The sequence below is a fragment of the Cynocephalus volans genome, chromosome 3 (assembly GCF_027409185.1).
Source record: "Cynocephalus volans isolate mCynVol1 chromosome 3, mCynVol1.pri, whole genome shotgun sequence".
Taxonomy (NCBI): Eukaryota; Metazoa; Chordata; class Mammalia; order Dermoptera; family Cynocephalidae; genus Cynocephalus; species Cynocephalus volans.
The window spans coordinates 17,024,136-17,049,142 of record NC_084462.1 but is presented as its reverse complement, the minus strand read 5'-3'; the positions used below and the strand labels follow the sequence as shown (position 1 = coordinate 17,049,142).

Below are 25,007 nucleotides of genomic sequence, written 5' to 3'. Positions count from 1 at the left end.
GGTGACAGCCAACTGAGCAGAGGTATGTGATGGAATGATGGTGGTGGGGGGGGGGGGGGTCAGCAGTGTGATCAGCAAAGTCTATGACCTGAGGGAGCACAGGCCAGCTGTGTTCCTGGGGGAAGACCTCAGGCGAGGAGGAGCTCAGCATTTGTGGGCACAGAGGGAGGAGGTTGGGGGGTTTGCTATCTGGGATAGTTTGTCATGAATCACCTTGGGAGCCTCTTAAAGTACAGGTTCTGATTCTGTAGGTCTGGGGAAGTCCTGAAATTCTGTGCCTCTGCCCATCTCTGCCTGGCATTGCTGATGCTGCAGGCCCCCAGCACATGGCACTGAGAAGCCATACAGAAAGCTGGGGCTGACGGTGGGTTTGTGTGGACATAGCATCAGCTGATGGATCTGGGTGGTGGTGGGGGGACGACTGGTGGGTGCTGTGCTCAGTTTGTGAGCTTCTCCTTTGACATCCCACTCTGCTCCCTGAGCCCCAGGTTCTCTCTCTGCCAGGACTCGAAGTGCCCACTGCACTTTTGCTTCTGGTGCAGCATCAACCCAAGAGCTGGGGCTGGTCAGTTCCTTCACCTCCTGTTTGTTGCTGTATGTCTAGTGATGGTCATCTACTGGCTCCTGCTGGCCTTGCTGTCCCCTGACTCCATGCTTTGGCTGTCTGGGCTGTGGTGTCAGGCCACTTCCCTGTCATAGTGGAAGAATACTGTCGTGTGGCTAATTCACCAGTGAGCAGTGGGTTGGCAATACCTGGATTACCTTCCTCCATGCAGCTTTGGACAAGTGACTTTGTACCTTCATGTCTCACTTTCCTTTCTAAAAATTTACGGCCTGGACTTGATCTTGGAACTCTTTCCCAGCTTTATGACTTTCTCTTCACTACTTCTCAACACCACTGAGGCATTTTGCTCCCTTAATTTCCTAAATTTAAAAGGAGAAATAATTTCTTTACTAAAATACTTGTTATCTTGGCCATTCTCAGTTACTGAGCTCTTATTGGGCATATTCCAGAGCTTCTAGAAGACCCTGTCCTGTCTCTGGTGCCAACCCTGTTGCACTTACAAGTCTGCAGCACTTTGAGCCATTTGGGGAGGTGGGACAGGATGAGGCTGTTCTGAGCGGTGTTTTTGTGCTGGGTAGAGAGGGTCCTGCCACCATTGGTCCTGGCATCCTCATCAGCCAACTCTGAGGTGCCCAGGCTGGATACTCAGCTGCTTGTTCCAGCGAGACCCCTACCTCATCCCTGAGCCAGTCATTGACTTGAACCTCATGTCTACAGGCTGGCAGCCTGGGGACTGGAGCGATGGCCCACTGAGCAGTGGTCACAGGATTTGTTCAGACCCCCTCCTCCACCTCAGTAAGGCTCCTGCTCAGCTCCAGCCAGAAGCCTCCACCACAGGGCACAGCTGCCCCCGAGAAGGCATGTGTTCTCTGTCCCAGCTGAGCATGTTTAAGAGCCATTTCTCATGCTCTCTGGTGGTGACATTGCACCCTATATGCTTCCGCTGTTGGGGCCAACCCTCCCACTTCACAGGTTGGAACTCTGAGGCTGGGGTTTGGTGAGGGTGGTACAGGGACTTGGTCACTGACTTGTGCTCGGTGGCTGACATGGGGCTAGGTCTGGTCCTCTGCCCCATATGGCCTGATTACTGCAGGCCAGGGATGGTGGCTCCCTCCTCCGCTGCTTCACTACCCCACTAATCAGCCCAGTTTGATATAGAAGTGCTGAGTCCCCCCAAGTCCGCAGTTGATTTCTTCATAGGTGATGCTGTCTATTAACATTTTCTTTGAGTTGCCATTAATTATGTGACAAGCAACTTTTATTGCTTATAAACAGGACTGTTCTGTACCCAACGAGAAGCATTCAGTGGTAAATACCATTTCGTTTTGTACTTCTCGAGCAAGTCTTTAAGGCTTCTGTCAGCATAGCCTGGGTGCCTGTTTGTTCAGCGGTTAACTGCCAGCATTTGCTTGAGTGGAAATGAAGCGAACCTTACCATAAGCGGAATCAGTCATTAAAAAGTCATTATCGAATCAGATCAAACTAGTACAGTTCTTGCTCTTTTACTACTAATGACAAAACAATTTCTTGAAAAGGTACAAACAACAAAGTTTTTATTTCATATTTTTCTTTGCCAGCCATTGCTAGCCTGGAGATGTAATAGGAGAGAACTGTAGTGGAAGGCAGCATTTTGAAGATTTATTGATCAATAAGGGAGACAATTACAGTTTGTTTATGAAAGGAAATCCCCCTCCCCAGCCTTGTGCGGCATCAACACCCTGGTAATGATAACTCTGCTAACCAGCTTGAAATGATAAAAGTCAATGGGAAGATATAGGATTTCAATAAAATTATGACACTCGATAAACCTTCCTGTGGAAACAAATTTTCCATAGATATGTGACCAGTTCTAGTTGGGTTTATAACTTTAATTTCTCACTTATTTAATTTTTTGTCATCAACTAATTACAAAGTCCATGCCAGGGTGACAGTTGGGTGCCTGGCTCGTGAGAGAACCAGAGAGCTTCAGACATAGCAGCCTGAAACTCCGGGGTTCAGTTAGCTCAGGAGAGAGAAGGTGGGGAGTTTCCTAAGCCCCTTATATTCTCATCCATGCTCGCTTGTGAAGGAAGGGGCTAGTCAGGGAAGGGTGGACAGCTTGGTGCTGGAGGAATCTGAGCTATCGAGTTGGTCTTTCCCTGTGGAGCGTGGTTGTGCCTCAGCTCATGGAAGCACAAACTGAGAAAATGTATGTGGAAAGGGACCTGGTGACTGAGTGGACCCCACTTCTGAATGTGGGTCTTGCTCCCCAGGTGGACTGAGTGAACAGGTCTCTATCAGGGTTGTGAACCTGCCCTTTCCACCAGTGCTGGTGCAGGCAGTCCCTGCAGCTCTTGTGGGAAGGAGTCAAGGACTCAGAATGAGGTCGTGCCATGGCTGGACTGACCTTTTTCCCAGTTCCTTTCCCAGAATTTGTGTTGGGAAAGGGGATGAACCAGTGACTATGTAGAAACTGTTTTCTGGACTTTATAACTGGCTAATGTTTTCCAGCATTAATAAAATTTTAGCTGTGTCTTATAAACACTGGTTGTTTACAGGGCAGCTTATTGGATGCTTTATCCATGATGGTGTTGATCTTTACAGCTGTCCTTATTACCCCCAACTTATTAACCAAGAAGCTGAGGCTTAGGAGATTACATAGTTGACCTCAGAGCAGAGCTGGGATTTGAACCTGGGTCTCAGAAACCCATCTTCTTCCTGGGCTCTGCTGCCCCCAGCATCTTCACCCCCTACCCCCCCCAACCCCCTGGGCAGAACCCCAGACAGAGGCTGCTGAGCATATCAGCAGGGATGTCTCTGAGGCACCTAGTAGAAACGCGACCTGCTGAACCCAAGTCTGCATTGTATAAGACCCTAGGATATTCACGTGCATGTGAGAGCAGACCGGGCTTCTGAAGGAGGACTTAACCTTCTCTGATTGTGCAGCCCGCTGTGAGCTTTGTAGGTGACTGAGCAGGTAGGAGAAGGTCCTTAGCCTGCACCTGGAATCTGTTGGGGACAAGGTCTCATCCATCCATACTTGGTCTGGGTCCAGATGAATCCAGCACCCCTGTGGTTTCAGGCCCACATCTAGGAACCTCAGTCAAAGGAAGGGAGAGCTGGCAGCCATCAACCCAGAGGGAAGACTGTGCTTCCCCACGGCCACAGTGCCCTTTATGTGGGCCATCAGAGCAGCTTATTTCCTGACCCCAAGGGCCTCCTCACTGTCCACGGGCCTTCCCTGCTGGCTGAGCAGAGGACTTTCTCCCCTCAGGACTATGTGATCCATCACTCGAGCATCACAGAACAGAATCTGTTCCAATCCTGGCTCCGGAGTTAGCCATCTGTCTCTCCCAGGGCCCTGGACTTCCTGGCTCACACTGTCAGCCTTAATCAGCATTCTAGCAGGGCACAACTGAGCAGTAATTTCTGTTATGGTTCTAAGAATTAGTTCTGATGCTGTGTGATCGGTCTGTCATCCCAGGAAACCTGAGCAGCTGCTTTACGTGACTCCCATCTTTTGTCTGAGAAAGGAGGAAACCATGCTGGGCATGGCTGGTAGCATGGTTGACAAGCTGTGGCCTCAAGCATCCATGAGCTCTGTGGGAAGTCAAGGCGCTTGCTGAGACCAGAGCAGTTTTAGCAGGGATCCCAGCCCTTCAGAGAGCTCTGGGCAGTTGGACAGAGGTGTGGGTTTCTCCATCCCATTGGGGTGTTGCAGCTCCTCTGCTCAGATGGGTCTCTCCTCACTCATCAAATCTGCTGGCTCTGATCCTTGTTGTACATGTTACTGACCAGAGGCCAGGTCAGAAATCACGAGAAGAAGGGTGTTCAAATCTACCTCCTGGCCTGACCCCTCTGTGGTTTTCCTCGGCTGAGTTTGATTGGGACTCAGAGGAGTCACAGGGGCCCGCTGTGAGCCCACCCTGTGGGTGCTATGTCCTCAGTGGGCAGGCGGCCTCCATTCCCCACCCCAGTCTGGATTCACACAGCTGGCCCAGGGCAGGATGCCCACCCCCACCTCCTGCAACTCAAGGCCTGGCCTCATCAAAGTGAGCACCGAGACCAAAGATGGGGCTTTTGGGTTCATTGGCCCCAGGCTGTGCTCGGCCTGGGAGCTCCAAGTGCCTGGAGTCCTCTCTTCCCATTCACTGGGCTCTTGAGGTGGGCTCTGGGCATGGAGCTAAATCCTTGAGCTCCTCGAGGCAACACGAGAGGGAGCCCCTGTGTGATCCTGCTCCCACCTCCGTGTTTCTCCGAGCCTGTCCCCAGTGTCATCTCACCACCCCCTGCCCCACTCCAGGCCCTGACCTGCTGCCCTCTGTGCCCACAGGAGCGAGACGGTATGCGTGCCATCCTGGGGTCCTATGACAGCGAGCTGACCCCTGCTGAGTACTCGCCCCAGCTGACCCGCCGCATGCGGGAGGCCGAGGACATGGTGCAGAAAGTGCATGCCCACAGCACGGAGATGGAGGTGAGTCTGCGTGGTGGGCAGGGCTCGTGCCACCCAAGGGGTCCTCGGCCCCAGGTGCCCCAGGCTATACTGTGGGTCACCTGTGATGTCCTCTGTGAGATGACCCTTCACTCTCCAGCCAGCCCTGCTGAATGCACAGCGTGAGCCAGGCCCCTGCCCCTTGGAGCTTAGCTTCTAGGTGAGAGAGACATTTAATACATAAACATAAATTGCATATTATGTTAGAAATGCTGAGTTTAATGGAGAAAGAGAGTTGTATAAAGGAGGGCTCCCGGGGAGCTGCCTGTTCGGGGAAGGTGGAAGGAGTTTCTCTGAGACATGTCTGGGAAGGTGGTTGGTGATAACCCAGTAGGTAGGAGGGGAGCATGGAGGGACAGAGGCTCAGGTGCTAGGGAGGGCATGGGCGGGGGCAGCCAGGTCCATGGCAGGGAAAGCTGGAGCCTGGGTGTCTGCCATTCTTTCTATCTGCTACTTGCACTGAGGCCACACTGAAGAGTCAGGTGGGGACAGCCCTCACTGCCGCGCTTGGCAAGAACAAGTCCCTGAGTGAGTGAGACCACCCCTCAGGCCCTGTACCCTGGTGTGGTCTTCTGACACCCAGCCCCCACTGTCTGGGCCTCGGTCCAGGTGCTGGTCCACAGCCTGGTTTCCCTTTCTGTATCCAGTGGCCCTGGAGTGCAGGGCCTGCAAGGGCCTGATGCTAACTGCTATGCACAGACCTTCAGTTCTGATTTGAAAGGTTAACTCCAGCTGTACCAAATTAAATTGCCATAAATATAAGCATATTAATAGCCATTTTATTACAACACATTTGGCTCCATATGAAACATTAATGAAGAGAGATTTTCAGGGAGGGCTCTCTGATACCTTCTGCTGTCCCCAGCATTTTTAATGTCAAGAGATTTCTCCTGTCTGTGCTTGCCATGTGCACTCTGATTGGTTCATTATAAGCCCAATAGTCGGGGCACATCCAGCACCATGTGTTCTGATGTTTCATGTGTTGAGGTGATCGGGGGCTATCAGGGGCTCAGACTCAGTGACCAGACATGGTCATCGTGTTGGCACCTTGCCGGGACAGCTCAGTGGGCCTCAGCCATCACCCACTAATGGGGTGTGAGTTGGGGGACCCCTCTCTTCCTCCCTCTCCATGGTGGGACATGTAGTGGGCAGGTCGCTCCCCTTCTCATCCCTCTTCTGGAGTTATGGGAAAAGTGGGTTGATGAAAGAGTCAGAGGTCTATCACGTGCTGGAGTGCAGTCAGCCATCACCAGCCCTGACTGTTCCTCTCTGTCATCGTCATCATCACTGTGGGTGTTCACACAGCCAGTCCTGGTGCAGCGTGGGGCTAAAGATGTTAGAAATCAGCAGCGCCACCCCTTTGGGAAGTGGAGATAGTGATTGGATTCAGCGTGGTCTGCGATTGGCTTGGGTGCCCCTGTGGAGTCCTGGCCAGAGCCTCCGTCCACTCGGGCTGGGAAGCTATGAGTGTCCTGCCTCCACCAAGTGGCAGCAAACAAGCCTGTGGTCCTGAGAGCCCCACAACTGGGGTGGGCTGCTGTAGAGTGCACACTGAAGAGGCGGGCTTCTCCTTGGCTTTGGCTGTTTCTACTGTTCATCTCCAAGAACCCCTCCTTGTCTCCCTCCAGGCCTATCTTGGAACCTGTGCTGGGGAGGACAACCCTCCTTCCCCTCCAGCCAGCTTTTCCTTTTTTCCCTGCTCCCCGCTCTCCTCCTCTTCCTTCCTCTCTCCCCATCCCTCTAGTCAGTTCCTCCCACACTGACCTGATCTGTACCAGGACTAACTAGGGTGGTATACCTTAAAGGGATTTTTCCTAAATGCTTGATAACATCACAGAAGTTATGTATATAGAGAAACGCATACATAGAAAAAGTGTTTCTTCTGTAGTTTGTGGAGGATGTTACCTTTTTAAATGGAAATATGAAAATGTATGAAATACCCACCTTGTTCCTGTGCGTTCTAGCCAGCAGCTTCCTTGACAGCATGAAGCCCAAACCCCCTGGGTATTCTGAGCAGCTAGTTAGGTGCCACCCTCATTTAGCATCATGGCCTTTCTTACAGTTGGTTGGGGTTGGCCCCATAAGCAACTTTGAAAGCATGAAGCCCTCAAAGGAGATGGCCTCTTTTATGATGACTCCTATTGCCCAGCACCATGTTCAAGCCTTTAATGCCAGTCCTCTCCTCCTCACCAAGTGCTTGGCAAGGTGTTCTTGCCCTTCTGCAGCAGGATGGGGCTCAGGTGGCCTGGCCGGAACTTCTCTGCCTGGTACTTCTCTGCCTGGCGGGATGCTGGCTGGGGGCCTCTGGCTGGGTGCAGGCAGCTCCTCAGAAGGGCCTTAGGCCAGAGCGTCTGCCTATGGGGAGCCTCTGTTGGGGGCTCTGCTGCACTTAGTTCTCCCCGTGGAGGTAGCCCAAGTTAGTGAGAATGTGACCATGACTTTAGGAACTAAGCATGTTAGTGCAGGGAAAAGGACGGGACTAGGTCAGGTGGAAGGTTTACAGTCCAGGGGAGGGTTGGGGCGAGGCTCCACATGAAGTGGGGGTGAAGGACGGCTGTGCCAACCATGCACCAAGTAGCAGGTGGGCCAGGTAAGCCATCCCCACGATGGCAAATGCCCAGTGGAGGGTAGCACGGGCTCTGGTCAGAAGACACAGGGCTGTGGGCTTCAGTCTCCTCCTTTCTACAGGTCTGGTGGTCCCATGTTGCCTTGCAAGAATGCTGTCAGCCTCCCTGGAGGAGAGAACCTGGAAGGCATTTGGTGAGCCCAGTTCAGGCCATGCTAAGGGCTGGGCCCACCCTGGATGTGGAAATCCCACAGACAAGTCCATGTGTCACGTGCTCCTGGGTGGAGTGGCACTGCCCCCAGCAGCCCCAATTTCCCCCAGGTTGGGCCGCGGGAGCTTGGACCTGTGCTTGTCTCCTTGCAGGGTCTGGTCTCTGGGCTCAACAGCCTGTTGTTCTTGGCTCCTATGTGCTGTGTCCTCTGGGGCCTCCTGATCACTCATAGGTAGGGTGCTGAGTGCGTAGAACCCTGCTCTGGGCTAGAAAGCCAACTGGAGTCCCAGAAGCAGCCAGAGAAAATGCACTGGCTGCAGCCAGGTGGATGTTGACAGTTTTTCTCACTACCTGCTGCTTGCCCAGCCACATCCTTGCCCACAGGAACCAATGCCAGTCCCAGCCTGGGCTTCCCATGGCCTGGACCCTCTTCCCATCTCCAGCCTGACTGTTCTTGGGGGACCAGGCCTGTGTGTCAAGACTGCCTGTTGTGTGGCAGCCCAGCCATTGGGTACTTGGGGTCTTTGAACCCTGTTCCAATCAGGCCCTTCCAGGTTGGTGCCTTTATGCTAATCCTGTTAATCACTATGATAAACATCATCTGCCACTTACCGATCACGTCTGACTTGCAGGTGCTGTGCTGGGCACCACACATGCCTCATTCATCTTCTTGCCAGTTGCTTGAGGGTTGGGATCAGTCTTGGTTTTTAGTTGAGGAAGTTGAGGCCAAGGAGGGGGGAGTCAAGAACTGATCTTCCTGACTCTTCACTGCAACACTGTCCTGCTCCTTGCAGCATCCTCCCCATGCCCTCTCCAAAGGTTGAGGGTGCTGAACCTCAGCTCTGGGGGCCCTGTTCCACAGACCCCGCTCTTGCCCAGGGTCCAGGGGCTCCAGCCCCCCCTTACCAAGCCTGGGACTCCGCAGCTGCTGCTGTTGGCACTGGGGGACCCTGAGCATTGAGAGGCAGGGGGAGGGTGTGTGCTCTGCTGCCCACTGGGGCTTGCTCAAAGGGATTTGCTGGGCAGTCTCACAACTCTCTGTGTTGGTAGCTTGTGGGCCCAGTCCTTCAGCTCCAGGAGGTTCTCCACATTGGGAGGAGGCCCTTCCTTTGACCGCAGCCTCCAGTTCGGAGCAGCCAGACTCTGGGCTTTGTGTGTGGCAGGGCTGGTGACCTTGAGGCATTAGCAGGGTGGGTTTTTCTATTCCGTTTTATTAAACAGTAATATTTTATATATCAGAAACTCTGTAAACTGCCCACAGTTGGTGAACTCTAAAAGCTACTTCAAGCTGTCTGTCAGAAGTTTATTAGTTGAGCATCATATATTGACACACAGTAAAAAGTTATGTAACTTTATAGAACTCATTCCTTAAAGGTTCCTTAGTGCCTCCCAGACAAGTCATTAGTCACTGGCGGCTGGTGCTGTTGGGGGGCGCACGGCAGCTCTTGGTGCGAAGCAGAGGAGGATCCTTGCTGATGAGCCCCAGAGGTGCTCATGACGTCCAGTCGTCTCAGCGAGCCAGAGGGTGGCTGAGGTGCATGCAGGGAAAACACCCCCCAGCCTGCCAGGGTCTGATTGTGCAGACTAGGAATGAGTTCCTCCCCCTCCCGCCCAGTGTTTCCTGGTCTGTGAGGAAGGGCCCAGGGGAAGCAGATGGCAAGTGTGCCATATTGGAATTCAGGGTGTGCCTCCTGGGTGTGGGAACGTTGCCCCAGTCACCTCTCTCTCTCTCTCTCTCTCTCTCTCCCCACACGCATTTCATTTTTTCTTTCAGTTTCTTCTTCCCTTCCCTTCTTATTTCCGCTCTTTGAACATCTGCCTGCTTGTTTCTTTCTTGTCCCTCTCTCTCTCCCTTGTTTCTCTCCACCCCATCCTTCACCTCCAAGCTCGTGTTTCCTCTCATTGTGGGGCCAGCAGGCTTTTGTAGTAAGATGTGCGGCACTGGGTATGCCTGTGGGGCAGACCCACACACTGCTGGCCAGCAGGAGCCTCACGTGGGTGCCGGGGAGTGTCTGTTCACCTGACGGACAGGTGCAGGCTCCAGCTTGGGGCGGCAGCCACAGGTGGGGAAGATGTGGCCCAGGGAGTTTGAAAACTCACCCACCTCTTTCAGAGTCATTTCATTCCACCCATTTAACTTAATCAGTCAATCCTAATGTAGAGCGTGTTTTGATTCTGGCAGAAACATTTCAGTAAAACAACCTGGATGTGTTGAGTTGGGAGAATCCCAGCAGCCCCTCTCTGGTAAAGTTTGTGCCATTTTGCACGGATTTTATTTATTCCATTTAATAAAGCAGCTGCAGAAGTTGGTAGCATATGTCATGAATACTCTGTCAGCGGAGCTATAAATATGCAGTGCATGCCACCTTGATTCAACATATCAGCCTGATTTGTGTTTCCAATTTATTTAATTAAAACCAATTATGGCGCTGCTGGCTGCATGAAGGTATGTGGAAAATCCCAATTTCATATTTCAGTCGATCTGAAATAGTTTCTGACTTCCAGCTTAGGAAAAAATGGACCTCATAACATTTCCCTCTCCTCCCTCCTCCATTACGTCTGTGAGGCTCTGATGGTGCTGTTTGTACTGGCATCTCCTTGCTGTGGATGGTTTGGCTTCAGAAAGAGCGTTGTCTTCAGAGCTCCAGGTTGTTGGCCAGGCCCAAAGTATTACTTCTTTCTTACTTGTGAATGTATTTGTTTACCTTTGCTGTCCTTATATGAAGAACTTGAGATGACTATACTGTACAAAGCACAGATAAAACAAAATGAAAAAATTTGAAAGAGTTAAAAGGTAAGTAGTATATTAAAGTGGATAAAAAGGATAAATGGGAAGAAAATGATGCCAGAAATCTGGGCTGTGGGAACCTTCTGTGTTTGACCACAGTATGTGAACTTTCAAGCATAGCATCGCAAAGGAGATGTGGGACACACAGACCCTGTCCTCAGTATGAAGTGAAAAGCTCTGCTCCCCACTTGGGCCAGAGGCATCTGCCCAGGAGGTCAGAGTTGTGCTGCCACAGAGAGAGTATTCATGTGAGGTGCCAGTTCTACCCTCGATGAAAGACCGAGATTCCGCACACTGCCTTTCAGCAACAAAACAATGGGTAGTGTTTATCATTGTGCTAAGTTTTTTTTTTTTTTCAGTGCTGGCCAGTATGGGGATCTGAACCCTCGACCTTGACCTCATGCCAATTTCTTGACATTCTTTTTAATAAACAGCCCCTTGAGGTGGGGATTATATGCCCATTTTATAGATGGAGCAAATAATGCTCTAAGAGGTGAGGTAATTAAAACTTGTGGAGATGTCATTTGTTGAGGTCATACTGCTGGTTAGCAGAGATATTGGGGTTTGAACTCTGGCTGTGTGGCTTCAAGTTAAATCCCTGTAAGCAGCATTTCTCAAACTTGAGCATACGTCAGGGTCACCTGGAGAGCTTGTTAGAACACACTTGCTGGGTCCCCCCAATCCCACTCAGCATCTCTGATTCAGGGGCTGTAGACTGGGGCCTGAGAACCTGCACTTCTGGCATGTTTCTGATGGTGCCAAGGCTCACATTTTGAGAACCACTGTTCTACGGAATAATTTACTGTGTGCTGCTTGTGGCAGAATAAACTCAGGGCAGGGTTCCATCTTCTTCACCTCAGGAGGGCCCCACTATTGCCCTGGGAGCATCTAGCATGGGCCTGAGCTTCATCCTGGTGGCCTGTAGCTGGAGCCAGGGTCTGCAGCCCAAGCTCCTAGCCTGCGAGCTGCCTGCTTTGCATAGCGACCTGCTCTGCAGCCAGGAGAATCTGGCCTTGTGGTTGTCCCCTGGCCTTAGTCCACATGAGAGGATGCTTCTGTATCCACGGACTGCAGCCTCCACTGCCCGGCAGAGGAGGTGCTTGGCCCTTGAGTGTATCTCCATGCTGTTGCTTGGGAAAACCTCTCAGGATAGCTGGCCGGTGTTGTCTCCTTTTTCTTCACACTTTGTCACTTGTAAACCAGACCGGGAAGGTGGGAGGCCCAGGGCTTCAGTCTCATTTCCTTTTGTGTTAATTGTGACCTTGGTGGAGGAGGGCCCTGCCTTCCCTGTGTTTGCGGGCTGTGCTCCATGCTCTGAGGGTCCTTCCCAGCCTGGCCAACCTGTAGTTCAGCAGAAGCTGCCACCAGCTTCCAGGCTGTCAGGGTTTGCTGTGTCCTGTCCTAGCCTGCACTCACCTGCAGGTTTTCCTGTCTCCTCCTGGGCTTGCTGCGTGCTGGCAGGGGTGCAAGATCATCAGGCAGCAACTTCTCACTTCAGGATAAAAATAGCCCACTGAGGTCTCAGGGCAGCATCTATGTGTCGCCAGCAGTGCGTGCCGTAGGGCTCGTGTCTCAGCACACACAGCCACCAGGACCAGCTGAAGAACAAATTGTCCTGGACCAGGAAGAGCCATGGTGGCCCACAGGCCATTCTTGGGCTGAGGCAGTTCTGCGGTCACTCGCTGCCAAGGGACATGGGGCTGGGGTGTGGCTGGACTGTGGGCTCTGGTTACCTTGGTTTTTCTAGGCTGCGTAGTGGAGCCCTCTTTCCACAGCCCATCTGCCTGTTGATGCTGCTGGGTGTGTCCCCTGAAACCCTGCTCTGAGTGGGCTTAGCCTCTTCAGGGGAGCCTGAGCCCTGCATCTGAGGCCATCTGGGACAGATCCCGGTGTCCTTCCTACCAGCCAGACTTGCACCCAGCCTCTGCTTCTCCTTTGGGGCCTGGCTCCCAGTAGGGTGGAACTGAGGGGTGGGATCCCTTTTAGGAGGCACTGGCCATGGAGGAGGGGCTGAGGATAGATGTTGTCTCAACTTGCCCAGGAGCAACCTGCTAGCTTGCTGGGCTCTGCTCTTTCTGCTGTCAGTCCAGGCCCCCTCCACCAGCTACCTGTCCCTCAGGAAGCCCATCTCTCAATCCCACCCTCTCTCCATCAGCTCAGGGCCTCTCCTGCCATGCAGAGCCAGCAGAGCTCTGGGAGCTCTTGGCACAGTGTCCTCACCTCAGAGGTGAGGACACTGGATGGGGGCCCAGGTGGAGGCCTCAACCAGGGTCACCCAGGAAGTAAGAGACACCTAAGTCCTCCCAAAGGTGGTTCTGCAGGCCCAAGTCAGGCCATATGGTCGGTGCCAAAGTACTTGGGCCCAAGTGTGTTTCTGCAGGGATGTTCTGTCTACCTGCCCTCTGCCTTCATCACAGGATGCTTTGAAAAAAGAGCCCGAAGTTGCTTTGTCTGCAAGACCCTGCTTGAACTCCTCTCCAAACAGTATACAGGGACCACTGCTCCTGGGCTCCCCAGACCTTGTGACCCAACTTTGATGGCTCTTGCATGTGGTTTCTTGATATGCAAGCTCCTCATTGTCAGGCTTTGCTTCCTCATGGCATCAACATTTTGGGCAGAGCCATGAGCTTGAGAAGCATGAATGGAATGAATACAATGAATGGCCACCTCACACCAGGCCACTTGTTCAGGTGCACAGGCCAGGGGCTGAGTGGGACGTGGGGCATGGGGCTCAAGGAATGAAGCATTTGGGAGAAATTGATTTGACCCTTTCAACTTAATAACATTCCATCATGTGCATGTGTGTGAGTATGTGCGCACATATGCATAGTTTTGCTTTGCTTTGAGTTCTGTGTGAACCCGTTTTGCCTCCCCAGCCAGAGAATAGGAGCCCTATGAGCAGGGATGGGGACTCTGCCCATTAGCACACACTGGCTTTATGCTAGAGAATTAGGTCGCTGGGCAGTAACCTCTGGGATTTGTCATTTGTACAATAACAGTATTTCAGTGAGTTACTGTTCCAGGCTTAGGAAAGGTCTCTTACTCTTGAGAGCTAGGGGTTGGGGGGCTGACCAGATAAAGCAGCTCCTGTGCGGCCTCTGGGTGCCATGGGGAGGTGGGCACCTGGCACTGAAGTAGCACTGGACAAGGCCACACAGTTGAGGTCTGGGTGCTTGGCCATGGGGGAGGAATGAAGAGTGTTCTGTGCCCTTCTAGGACACCGTGTTCTGGGTGGGTCTGGGGCATTTTCACAGAATGCTTTGTGAGCTCAGAGGCCCATGAGGGGAGGGCATGGAGGGGATGTAAACCAGAGTCTTCTGGAAGTGGAATCCACCAGACTTAGTGATGATTTGGAGGGGTGCTGGGGGAAGGGGCTGTGGATCTGTGGGGGCTGTTGAGTGTCCAGTGCTGAATGCCACTGGATCTTCACCAGCTGTTCCACACCAAAGAGTTGTGGAGAGCAGACAGCCCCAAGCAGCTACCCTACGGGCCTCAGTGCAACATTGGTTATTTATTAGGGCGGGAGTGGGGTCTGTCTCCTCTCTGGGTGAGGTGGAGGTGGGTCTGACAGCCCTGCCGTTCTCGGCCCACTACATGGGCCCTCATATCTTCCTGCCTGTGCGCTGGAGGGCCTGCACATTGCGTTCTTCCTGTTCACTGAAGCCATCCACATGCAGATTTCTTGTCCCAGGGGAAGAGCCTGGGCACAGGGTCGGACATTCTGGGCCAAAAGCTTGCTGGAGTTCACTGGGCTTCCATGTAGTGCCTCTGCCTTGCCAGAGCCCTGTGAGTCTGAAACCACCATAATCACCTGACCCTCAATACCTGTTCTACTACGATTTCCCAGCTACATTCTGTAGGTCTGAAACTTGTGTCACTTCAAAATAAAGTTGTTTTAAAAAATAAATTCAGAGCTGATAGCAGCAGAGGGTGACTTCACAGTAGTGACCTGGTCTGCTATTTCTTCTCCGTTGTGGTGGCCTTTACTGACTGAGAGAGCAGCAATCACCTGTGGGTCACTGCTGTTCTCACCTTCTTGAAGCCCCTGCAGAGCCACATCTGTGTGGCTGGAGTGCTGATTCAGGGGACACAAAAGGGGACGGTTAGTCCTCAGAGCACTGCTCTTTCTAATTGCTGGGAATTTTAATTTTTAAAAGTCAGCTTTATTGAAATAATTTATACTCAGTAAAATTCTCCAACTTTATACATACAGTTTGATGAATTTTGACGAATGTATAAAGCCATGTACAAATGTATAAAACCACCCCTACAATCATGATACAGAAACTTACCTCGTGCCCCTTTGCAGTTTCCCCCTGACCCTGGATCTTGGAGACACTAGTCTGTGTGCTGCTGTTATAGTTTTGCCTTTTCTAGAACTTTGTGTAAAGGGAGTGATACAGTGTCTCTGCATCTGTAGTCTTAGATTTAGCATAGTGCTTCTGAGATTCATCCACTTTGTTGTATCAGCAGTTCATTTTTCTTATAAAACAGTATTCTGTTGTAAGGCTCTACCAAAATGTGTTTATATATTCACCAGTTGATAGATTAGGGTGGTTTCCAGTCCTTACCTGTTTTGGATAAAACTTCTAGGAATATTTGAGTACCAGTCTTTGTGTGAACATATGTTTTCATTTCTCTGGGGTAGATATATAGGAGTGAGAGGGATTGTTGGGTATAACTTTTATAATAAGTTGTAAAACTGATTTTCAAAGTGACCGTACCGTTATATCAATGAACAACATGTGAGAATTCTGGTTTTTGTTGGTCTTTTTAATTGTATCCACTGGGGCAACAGTGTTTCTTTATGGCTTACATTTGCCTTTCCCTGATGAGTAACAAGGTGTATAGCTTTTCGTGTGCTTCTTTGCCACTTCTCTTCTCTGTGGAGTGTCTGTTCAGGTATTTTCTTCTCCTCTCTGGTACTGTGCCTGTGAGTTCCAGCTGCCTGGGCCGCCTCCATCCCTGGTCTTCACTCCTCAGCTCAGCAAGCCTGTTGGGTCTGTCTGTGGTGCTCCTCCCTGCCTGGGTCCTGCAAGGCCATGGGGCAGTGAGTTGGGGTGATCGTGGGAATTGTCCTGCGTCCCTTCTCTCGAAGGGTCTGAGCTCTGAGCTGCCTGTCCTCTAGGGTCAGAAGACCATTGTTCTGTGTGTTTTGTCTGATTTTCTGGTTAATTGAGGTGGGAGGGTAAATCTGGTGTTGGTTCCTCCAGCTTATCCAGAAATAGACATTCCAGAGCATTTTGGGACCCACAAGAATCCCTCCGCTCTGAATGTTCCCTGACACCCTGCCTGGGAGCTTCCTTTGCCTCTTCTGAGCTCACAGAGAACACTGTCTGGGCTCTCTTGGGACACTGTAGTCTACAGCCTTGTGGTTACTTTTTGTGTCCTCACCTCACCTCTCCTGGTAGCAGGCTGTGGATGTTTTAGTGTTTCCTTGGTTTTTCTTTCCCCTGCCAGTTTTTATTGAATGATAAGGTGAGGGAAGAATGAATATTTACAGAACACCTTTTCTGTGCTGGGCTTTGCTAGGTGCTGCTTTTGTTTGCTGTCTGCTAATCTTGCCAAATAATGTCACACCAGTACAGGTTCACTGAACTTCCAAGGCCACTGCCATGGCCGTTCCACTCCACCTGGCTTGCTCTGTCCACACCACCATCATTTTCAAAAATACATTCTTGTTATTATTTGGAAACTTCATACATGACCACTTATCCTGGTCGATTCACAAATAGTAATGCATTTCCTTGAATGATAACAGAGCCATTTATCTGTTTCTTTAAATGTACTGTGGTCCTGTTCTTAGGAACTCTCACTTTCTGTCCTTTCAAGTCCTGAGCCAAAGGTGGTGATGTTCATGCTGCACCCCGAGCTTTGTCCTTAGGAATGTCTATGCACCGGTTAAGAAGCTTCCTCCTAGGAATTGATAAGGGGCCACAAAAAATGATTACGTTGTATAATATTGAATATACTAATTATCCTGATTCAAGCATCACATATTGCATATAGGTATTGATATGCAACTCTGTACCCCACAGACAAGTACAATCAATTATGTTTCAATAAAAAAAAAATTCAAAGATTAAAATCATGGGGGATGTTAATACATTTAATACACTTAATTGCATTAATACATTTCCAAATTTAGTACACAATAAATATTATGTATCTCGTTATGATAAAAATAAGTTTTGATGAAAATGATCCTATATATAGAAAATCCTATATATTGAAAAACCTAAAGACTCTACCAAAAAACTCTTAGAGCTGATAAACAACTTCAGTAATGTTGCAGGATACAAAATCATCACCCCAAAATCAGTAGTGTTTTTATTTTCCAATAATGAACTAGCATAAAAAGAAATAAAGAAAGCTAACCCATTTACAGTAGTCACCAAAAAAATAAAATGCCTAGGAATCAATTTAACCAAGGAAGCAAAAGATCTCTACAAAAACTGCAGATCACTATTGAAAGAAATTAAAGAGGACACAAAAAGGGGGAAATATATTCCATGCTCTTGGATTGAAAGAGTTAACATTGTGAAAATGTTCTTACTACTCAAAGCTATCTATAGATTCAGTGCAATCCCCATCAAAATACCAATGATATTCTTCACAGAAACAGAACAGTCCTAGCACTCATATAAAACAATGAAAGACCCCAAATAATCAAAGCAATCCTGAGCAAAAAATAAAACTGGAGGTATAACACTACCTGACTTCAAATTATACTGCAAAGCTATAGTAACCAAAACAGCATGGTACTGGCATAAAAATAGACATCAGAACCAATGGAACAGAATAGAGAACCCAGAAATCAACCCACATACTTAACAGCCAACTGATCTTTGACAAAGGAAACAAGAACATACATTGGGGAAAAGTCCACCTCTTCAATAAACGATGCTGGGAAAATTGGACATTCATATGCAGGAGAATGAAACTAGACCTGTACCTCTCACCATATACTAAAATCAACTCAAAATGGATTAAAGACTTAAGTAAAAGACCTAAAACTATACGAAACTCCTAAAAGAAGACATAGGAGGAACACTTCAGGGAGGTAGGACTGGGCAAAGACTTTGTGAATAAGACCCAAAAGCACAAGCAACAAAAGAAAAAATAAACAAATGCCACTATATAAAACTAAAAAGCTTCTGCACAGCAAAAGAAACAATCAACAGAGTGGAAAGACAGCCTATGGAATGGGAGAAAATATTTGCAAACTGTACATATGACAAGGGATTAATATCCAGATTATACAAGCAACTCAACTTCACAGTAAAAAAAAAGGGGGGTGGGGCAAGGGAGCTAAATAGACATTTTTCAAAGGGGGACATACGAATGGTCAACAGATACATGAAAAAATGCTCAACCTCACTAATCAGGGAAATGCAAATCAAAACCACATTGAAGATACCATCTCACCCTAGTTAGACTGGCTATCATCAAAAAGACTGCAAGTAACAAATGCTGACAAGGATGTGGAAAAAAAGGGAACTCTTCTACACTGTTGGTGGGACTGTAAATTAGTACAGCCATTATGGAATACAGTATGGAAGTTTCTCAAACAACTACAGATAGATCTACATATGATCCAGCAATCCCACTTCTGGGTACATACCCAAAGGAATGGAAATCATCATGTTGAAGGGATACCTGCACTCCCATGTTCATTGCAGCTCTATTTGCAATAGCCAAGATATGGAACCAACCTAAATGTTTGACAGATGACTAGGTAAGGAAAATGAGGTATAAATGCACAATAGAATGCTACTGAGCCATAAAAAAGAATGAAAATCTGCCATTTGCAGCAACATGGACAAGCTTGGAGAAAATTATGTTAGGTGAAATAGGCCAGGCGCAGAAAGAGAAATACCATATATCCTCACTCATAAGTGGGAGCAAAAAAAGAAAGACCACAATAATTCGTTGAACTTTCAGAGAGAGAGAACAGACCTATGGTTACTAGAGGTGGGAAAGGGGGAAGGAAGGGGTTAAGGAGAAACTAGGTAAGGGAAACAAAGAATAATTATGATTTATAATAATGAACATGCTAATAATGTTGATTTGATCATCACATATTGTACACAAATACTGGTAGTCAATTCTTACCCCATAAATATGTATATTCAATTATATTTCAATTAAAAAATAAAAATAAAATTTTGCTAAAAAATGAAAAAACCTCCTTCCTGCCTGCCTGCCTGCCTGCCCTTTCCCATGTCTGTACCTTTGATTGTGTTGTTCCATGCTCCTGGAATTCCATCCCCTTTGCCTGTTGAGCTTCTGTCTGGGGCCCACTCTGCTGAGAATCCCCAGCCTATAGTCATCTTGGATCAAGGTTGTGTGATGTCCCATTCAGCCTTTCTGTCAGGGGAGATGCAGTGGGTTGTCTGATTATTTTCAGGGATGGTGAGTTGAAAACTTCTTCCTTTTATAGTAGCTGACCCTTTCTTTTTTCCTAATTTGTCCTCCAGAGTGTTTGAGTATATATTTTAAAAATATACCTTTTTTATGGAAGTATAAAATACATATGCAGATATGTAGTTTATAAGTGTGTAGCTTGATTAATCATCATAAAGTGAACACATCTTTGTAACTTCCACCGAGTTGGAGAAATAGGACATGATTGGTACCCTGGTGGGTTCCTCACTATAGTGTGAATGTGATGTCTTTGTACATTCAAAATAGCTCTTGCAGTCTCTGGAAGTCTTCTCTCTTCATGGCTAAGTGGCTCAGTGCCGTGCCCTCTGTCATCCTGGTCACCTCTTTAGGAATACTTTAGCTTGTCAGCGTCTGCCTTTTTGACCTAAGGCTCCATCTCTCCGGGAGACAGTGGCCTTGCCAGGGCACCTTGGCCTGTGTGTGGCAAGCGGTTCAGAACCCACCACTGCTCTTACTGAGATAACAGTCATCGTCATGGCCCCATTCCCAGGGCTGCATTTTTCACAGGAGCTGCTCTGTGGTGGACCTCCCTTAGGTAAATGCAGGCACATGCTTGATTCAAAATGCAGTGCTTTTTGGGATCTCACTAAAATCTCGTATTTGCTATATTTCCAAGCCCCAGATCATGTGAGGATTTGAGAAGGTTTTCTGTATGTATTTCTTTCAAGTCATTGGTTAGAAGTGTTGAACAGAACAGGGCTAGAGACAGAGACAAACTCCTTAGATTGACATCTACCTATTAATCAAAAGTTTTGCTTTAAGTTGATCACCCAGATATAAACAAACTTGTATTTGGGCCCAAATTTCTTAGTCAGAAGCGTTGTTAAAATGTTCTACAAATGTCTGCAGTGTTGTCTTGGCCTAATCACCTGGGCACGGCTGTGAAGGCTGAGTCCTTGTGGCCTGACTTGTTCCCACCATAGACCTCGATGGGCTCCCATTGGTCACTGCTCCATTTCCATGCTTGCGCATCGCTTATTCACTCGCTCACTGGCTCTGCATGGGGAGGTACAGGAGAGCCAAGGGGTGGCCTGGGCATTGGACAGACCCGCTGTCAGCACTGCTGCTTCCTGACAGCTCCTGTGCCATAGGACCACCGACCTCAGGGCTGCCACATGGCTCACTTAAATCGGGGTGATGATGTGTCACATTATGCTGTGGATTGATTGTGTTGTGTCCCCCAAAGTCCATATGTTAGAAGCTTAATCCTCATTCTAACTATAGAGGATAGGAAATCCTATTATGGTAATTGAAAAGTGGGGCCTTGAAGAAGTGATTAATGAATGGATTAATAATGGTGGTCAGGGGCATGGTTCTGAGGGCTTTAAAAGGATAGTGAGAGTCTCTCTCTCTGCTCCTCCATTTTCTGCCATGTGAGACCCCTGCATCCCTATAAAGCCACCACCAGTGAAGACCTTCACCAAATGTGTTCCCTGGACTTTGGACTTCCCAGCTTCTGAACTGTAAGCAATAAATTTTGTTTTCTTATAAATTACCCAGTTCCAGGTATTTTGCTATAAGCAACAGAAATGGACTAATACATACCCGATGCACAGTAGTTGTCGCCTGAGGCCTGATGACCACAATGGCCATCTCTGTGCCCAGGGCAGCGTGCCAGGTGTGGCATGCATCATGCCTACAGTCACAGGGGGCTCGTAAGTGGCTCTAATGCAGAAGCCTGCTCTGTGGTTGCCTCATAGCCACCTGGTTCAGCTCAGTACCTTATTATTGCCATCCCCTACACTTGGGGTGGTCTCTGTGGCCCAGTGACATGTGGGCCTGGGATGATTTGGGAGAGGTGCTGAGTCGTGGGGCTTCTAGACTTTACTCCGCAGCGCTGCCCAGAGACAGAGCGTGTGAGTGAGTGTGGATTGGGGATGCGTCCCAGGTACCACGACTCTGCCCTTCAGCACAGTACACAGTCAGGCCCCCATGACCCTGCTCCCTGGGTCACAGGAGCACACAGGTGTGCTTGGCAAAGTGTGTGGCATCTGGGCTCCTCCGGGGAGTATTTCATTTCTGTTTGCTATTCCCAGCCGCTGGTGTGGAGCCTAACTGCATGCCTACTTTGTGACCCCAGCTGCAAGTCAGATTATCCAGGGTTCAGCTGGGACATGCTTGGTTCTGCTGACTGTGAAGAGAGAGGGTGGTGTGTTTGCAAAGATAGTTCACAGAGCCTGAGGCATGTGGTGTTCCTAGTGAGCAGTGCTCTCCCTCAAGCAGATCCTGCACTGCATAGTCTGTCGTGCCTGTGGTCACCTGCCTCCTGACAAAATTGTTGGCTGGGCAGGGTCCAGAGCCTCCCCCTTGGGTGGCAAGGGCACCAGGTGGGGCTGGTTGTCAGCATCTTCAAAGTCAATGAGTTCAAGGCTGCTTGCTCACCTGTTGGTGTTGTGTGGGGACCAGGGGTGCACAGGTGTCACCACTGAGTTAGATGCCACAGGGGAGGCTCTGGGAGGTCACAGGTGCTTATGCCTGTGGCTTCTGGTTGGGCCTCAAGACTGGGTTTGAGTCTGCTCTGATGTCCAGAACTGGGCAGGTGCCCCAGGATGACCCCACAGAACATCCTGCACTGACTGTCTTGGCCTCCCTCTGGACCTATAGAGGAGCTCTGGGCACCTGCCCTGTGCACATCAGGGTGGGCCAAGCAGGCTCCTACAGATCTGAGTGGTTGAGGGATTGTGTGCTGTTGTCTCGGTCCACCTTCTGCTGGCTGTGATCCTAGAGACTGTGCCTACTGCCCCCCATTTCCCATGACCAGCGGGCCTCTTCCTCTGTGTCCCCAAACTCATCACATTCCCCTAACCCTGCCCCCCACGTGTACATATGCCCTACCCATGAACACACACATTCTCCTTCTTCAGTCTCTTCCATCTTAGTGGCTTGCCCTGTGATTTTTTTTAGCCACCCAGGCCAGGACTCTGGCTTCACTCCTGACTTCTCCCTCACCCCCACATCTGCTCAGCCCCCACGCTGCAGATCCCATCCTTAATAGGCTTATCCTCCCCCTTCCCATGATGATGTAGTGCTGGCTCTTGGTGTCACACCTGGGCTGGCCCCATAGCCTTCCTCTTGGCCTTCCCTCCGTGCTGCCACTTAGGAGGCACACCTGCCTGACCTCCCTAGGCCTGACTGTCAGGACACAGGCACCTGTGTTTAGGCAGTTAGGAGGGCAGTGAAGGCAAAAACAGGGTCGTGGGATGGAGCTTAGCTCCTGTCTGAGAGGAGACCCAAGGGATGTGGGGACAAATCAGGGAAGGAATTGGGAGAAGGAAGGAGAAGCAGGTGCAAGGCCCTGAGGAGGGGCCTGTTCAAGGAGCAGCACACAGACTGTCGAGCAAAGCAGAGGCAGCGAGGAGGAGGCAGTGCGAGGTTTGGGCAACCTGGGCCTTGTGTGGATAGAGGGGAGTGATCGAGGGCTCTCGGCACAGGACTGACACACTGGCCTTGTTTTTCTCTTGTGCCAAAAGTGCACAGAATGAGGTAAAGTACCTGGATTCATAACACATGCTGTCACTGGTCCATATATGGTCTTCTTTTATGTTTTTAAGTTTTGTTTAAAGAACATGGGAGAACCCTCCCCCCAACTCAAAGGTTCAAACCTTGCCACAGAAAGAGTAACACACTCTTTTGTCATCTGAGATTTGCTCTCTTTGTCACGTGCAGGTGTTGCACGTGGCTGTAGCATATCCAGCTTTTCATTCATTCTCTTGCTGAGGGGCCTCTAAGTTGTTTCAGATTTTTACTGTTGCAATGCAAGTGGGGACAGTTTTGTCCATAGCTGCTGTGGACATGTTTAATAGTTTCTTTGAATATATACCTAGGAGTGGAATGACTGAGTTATAGGGGATACAAATGTTAAACTTTAATGAAATACCAAATTATTTTCAAAAGTAATTTAGTAGTTTTCATTCCCATCATCAACTTATGTAAGATCCGATTGATTTGTGTCCTTTCCAACTCTCAATATTGTCTAAATTCTTAATTTTTGGCAGTCAAATGGATGCAAAGTGCTATTTCTTGATTTACATTTTCCTATTAACTAATGATGTTGATTACTTTTTCCTATGTTTACTAGCCATATGTATTTCCTTTTCTAGGAAATATTTTGCCCATTTTTAAAATCATGTTTTTTTTTTTTCCTTACTGCTTTGTGGGTGTTCTGTGTGTATTCCTGATCCTAACCAGGTAGCGAGGTTGTTGTATCAGTTCTACATTCCCCTTGATCATAAGACAGTGGGGAGGGAGGCAGCATCTTTTGTGGGGCAATGTGAAGGGATCATGTGTTCAGAGGGCAGAGGCAGGCTCTGGGGTTTCTGTTCCTGGTGGGCATGTAGCAGGAAGAGCAGGGCCCCGCAGTCATGTGGGCCTGGCTTCTAGTCCTGCCCTCGTCCCTGACTGCTGTGCAGGTTTGGGGTGTGACTTCACTTCTGAGCCCCTAGTCCTCCCTGTGCCCCCTCCCCTTGTCGTGCCCACCTGGTGGCTGTGCTGGTGTCTTGGTGCTCAGGCTGAGGGAGTCCGAGGCAGCCATCTGTTTCTCTCTGGTTCACAGACCAGGCACCAAGCTCAGCACATGCGTTTAACTGGTGGTGGTGGTGGGGAGTCATTTTTGTTTATGTTTTGTTTCTGTAGATATTATTTCTGGAAGATTCGTTGTTGCAGTAATGATTTTCATTTTACTCCTGTGTTGCCAGCACTTCTCTTCTGTTTTAGCTTCAGTCCTGGGAGTATTGTTTCACTCAGGCCTGCAAAGTACCAATGAGCTTTTAACAGACAGCCTGGCCTAGTAGAAAGAGGTAGCACATAGAAAACAAATGCCCTCAGTTGTCTGGGGTTTGGCAGGACTTGAGCAATACAGTATTACAGTGGAGATGCCATTTTCCCCACTGCCCTCAGGTACCACTGCATTGGAGTCTCCCCTTCCTGCAGGTCTTCAGAAGCGGGATGCTTGAGTCCTTACAAGGGGTCCCACGTTAGTGTCCTCCCACTCAGGGGATGGTGTGGAATGGCGGTGAAAGGAGGCAGGGCTGGCCTTGTTTTAGCTCTTCTTCCCTGGTAGACATGGTCCTTTCTTGGGAGGAATCACCACCTGTGCTCTGTGCAGTGAAGGGCACCGTCACCTCCTCATGTGTCTGCTCAGGGCCTGGTGGATCACTAACTGAATAAAGAATGAAAAATACTTCTACATAGTAGCTGGGAGAGGCACATGCCATGCAGTTTTTTCAACAGTGGTCATGTAGCTCACTTGATACGTTTATTTTGTGTTCTCTTCTGCAAGAAGTGCACGATCTGTTCTCATTTTCTGAGCGTGACCTGGTCTAAGATGCGGCCAGTGAGGAATCTGCATGGGACTCTGGAGGCCAACTATTCTCATGGGCTTCGAGGCCCCTCGGAGAGTTGGGGGACAGGGGATGATGTGACCGATTAGGGCTTAGATCAGGTGACCTCTACTTTTGGGCACCCATATTCCTGCTCTGAAGTGTGGTTTGTGCCTGTTCTGTGGTGGCTTTCCATGCCAGCCAGACTGCTGAGGCATGGCAGCCTCTTGGGTTTCTGCTTGGGGTCCCTGAGATAAGGAGCTCCCTGGAACTGGATTGCTCCAGCAAAGGCTTCTCTCCCCAACCCCTGAAGTCGTGGCTCAAAGTTGGTGCTTGGTGAGGGCCCTTTGTCAGGAGAAGGCTGCTGGGTTCTCAGGCCCTAGCATGGCCATCGCTGGCTTGGATAGTCAGGAACCTCCCTGCTTTTCTACCCTTGTGGGGAGGGGATGGGCCAGACACCTTTGGGGAGGGGTTGAGGGAGGGGACACTGTCTGTATTCTGGCATTCTATTCAGTGGTAGCCATGGTTCAGGAGCTTCAGAGATTTTCTGAGATGTGGCCTCTGTCAATAAAGTCACCTTAATCAGTTCTTCCAGAACACGGTGTGCTGAGAAGTTGAGGGTGAATTGTTTTCCTCCTCT

The 25,007-nt window shown here is 49.5% G+C and overlaps 1 protein-coding gene across 2 annotated transcripts in view; it reads left to right on the top strand.

Moving 5' to 3' along the window:
• The window catches only part of MAD1L1 (mitotic arrest deficient 1 like 1), a 461,087-nt gene that overhangs the window by 227,825 nt on the left and 208,255 nt on the right, over positions 1-25,007 (top strand). The window contains exon 12 of one of the 2 annotated variants that reach the window (XM_063089902.1): positions 4,878-5,018. The exons of the other annotated variant lie outside the window; for it this stretch is intronic. Within the exon in view, the coding sequence (XP_062945972.1) occupies positions 4,878-5,018 (141 nt within the window). The remainder of the gene's footprint in view (positions 1-4,877; positions 5,019-25,007) is intronic. 2 annotated transcript variants of the gene reach the window in all.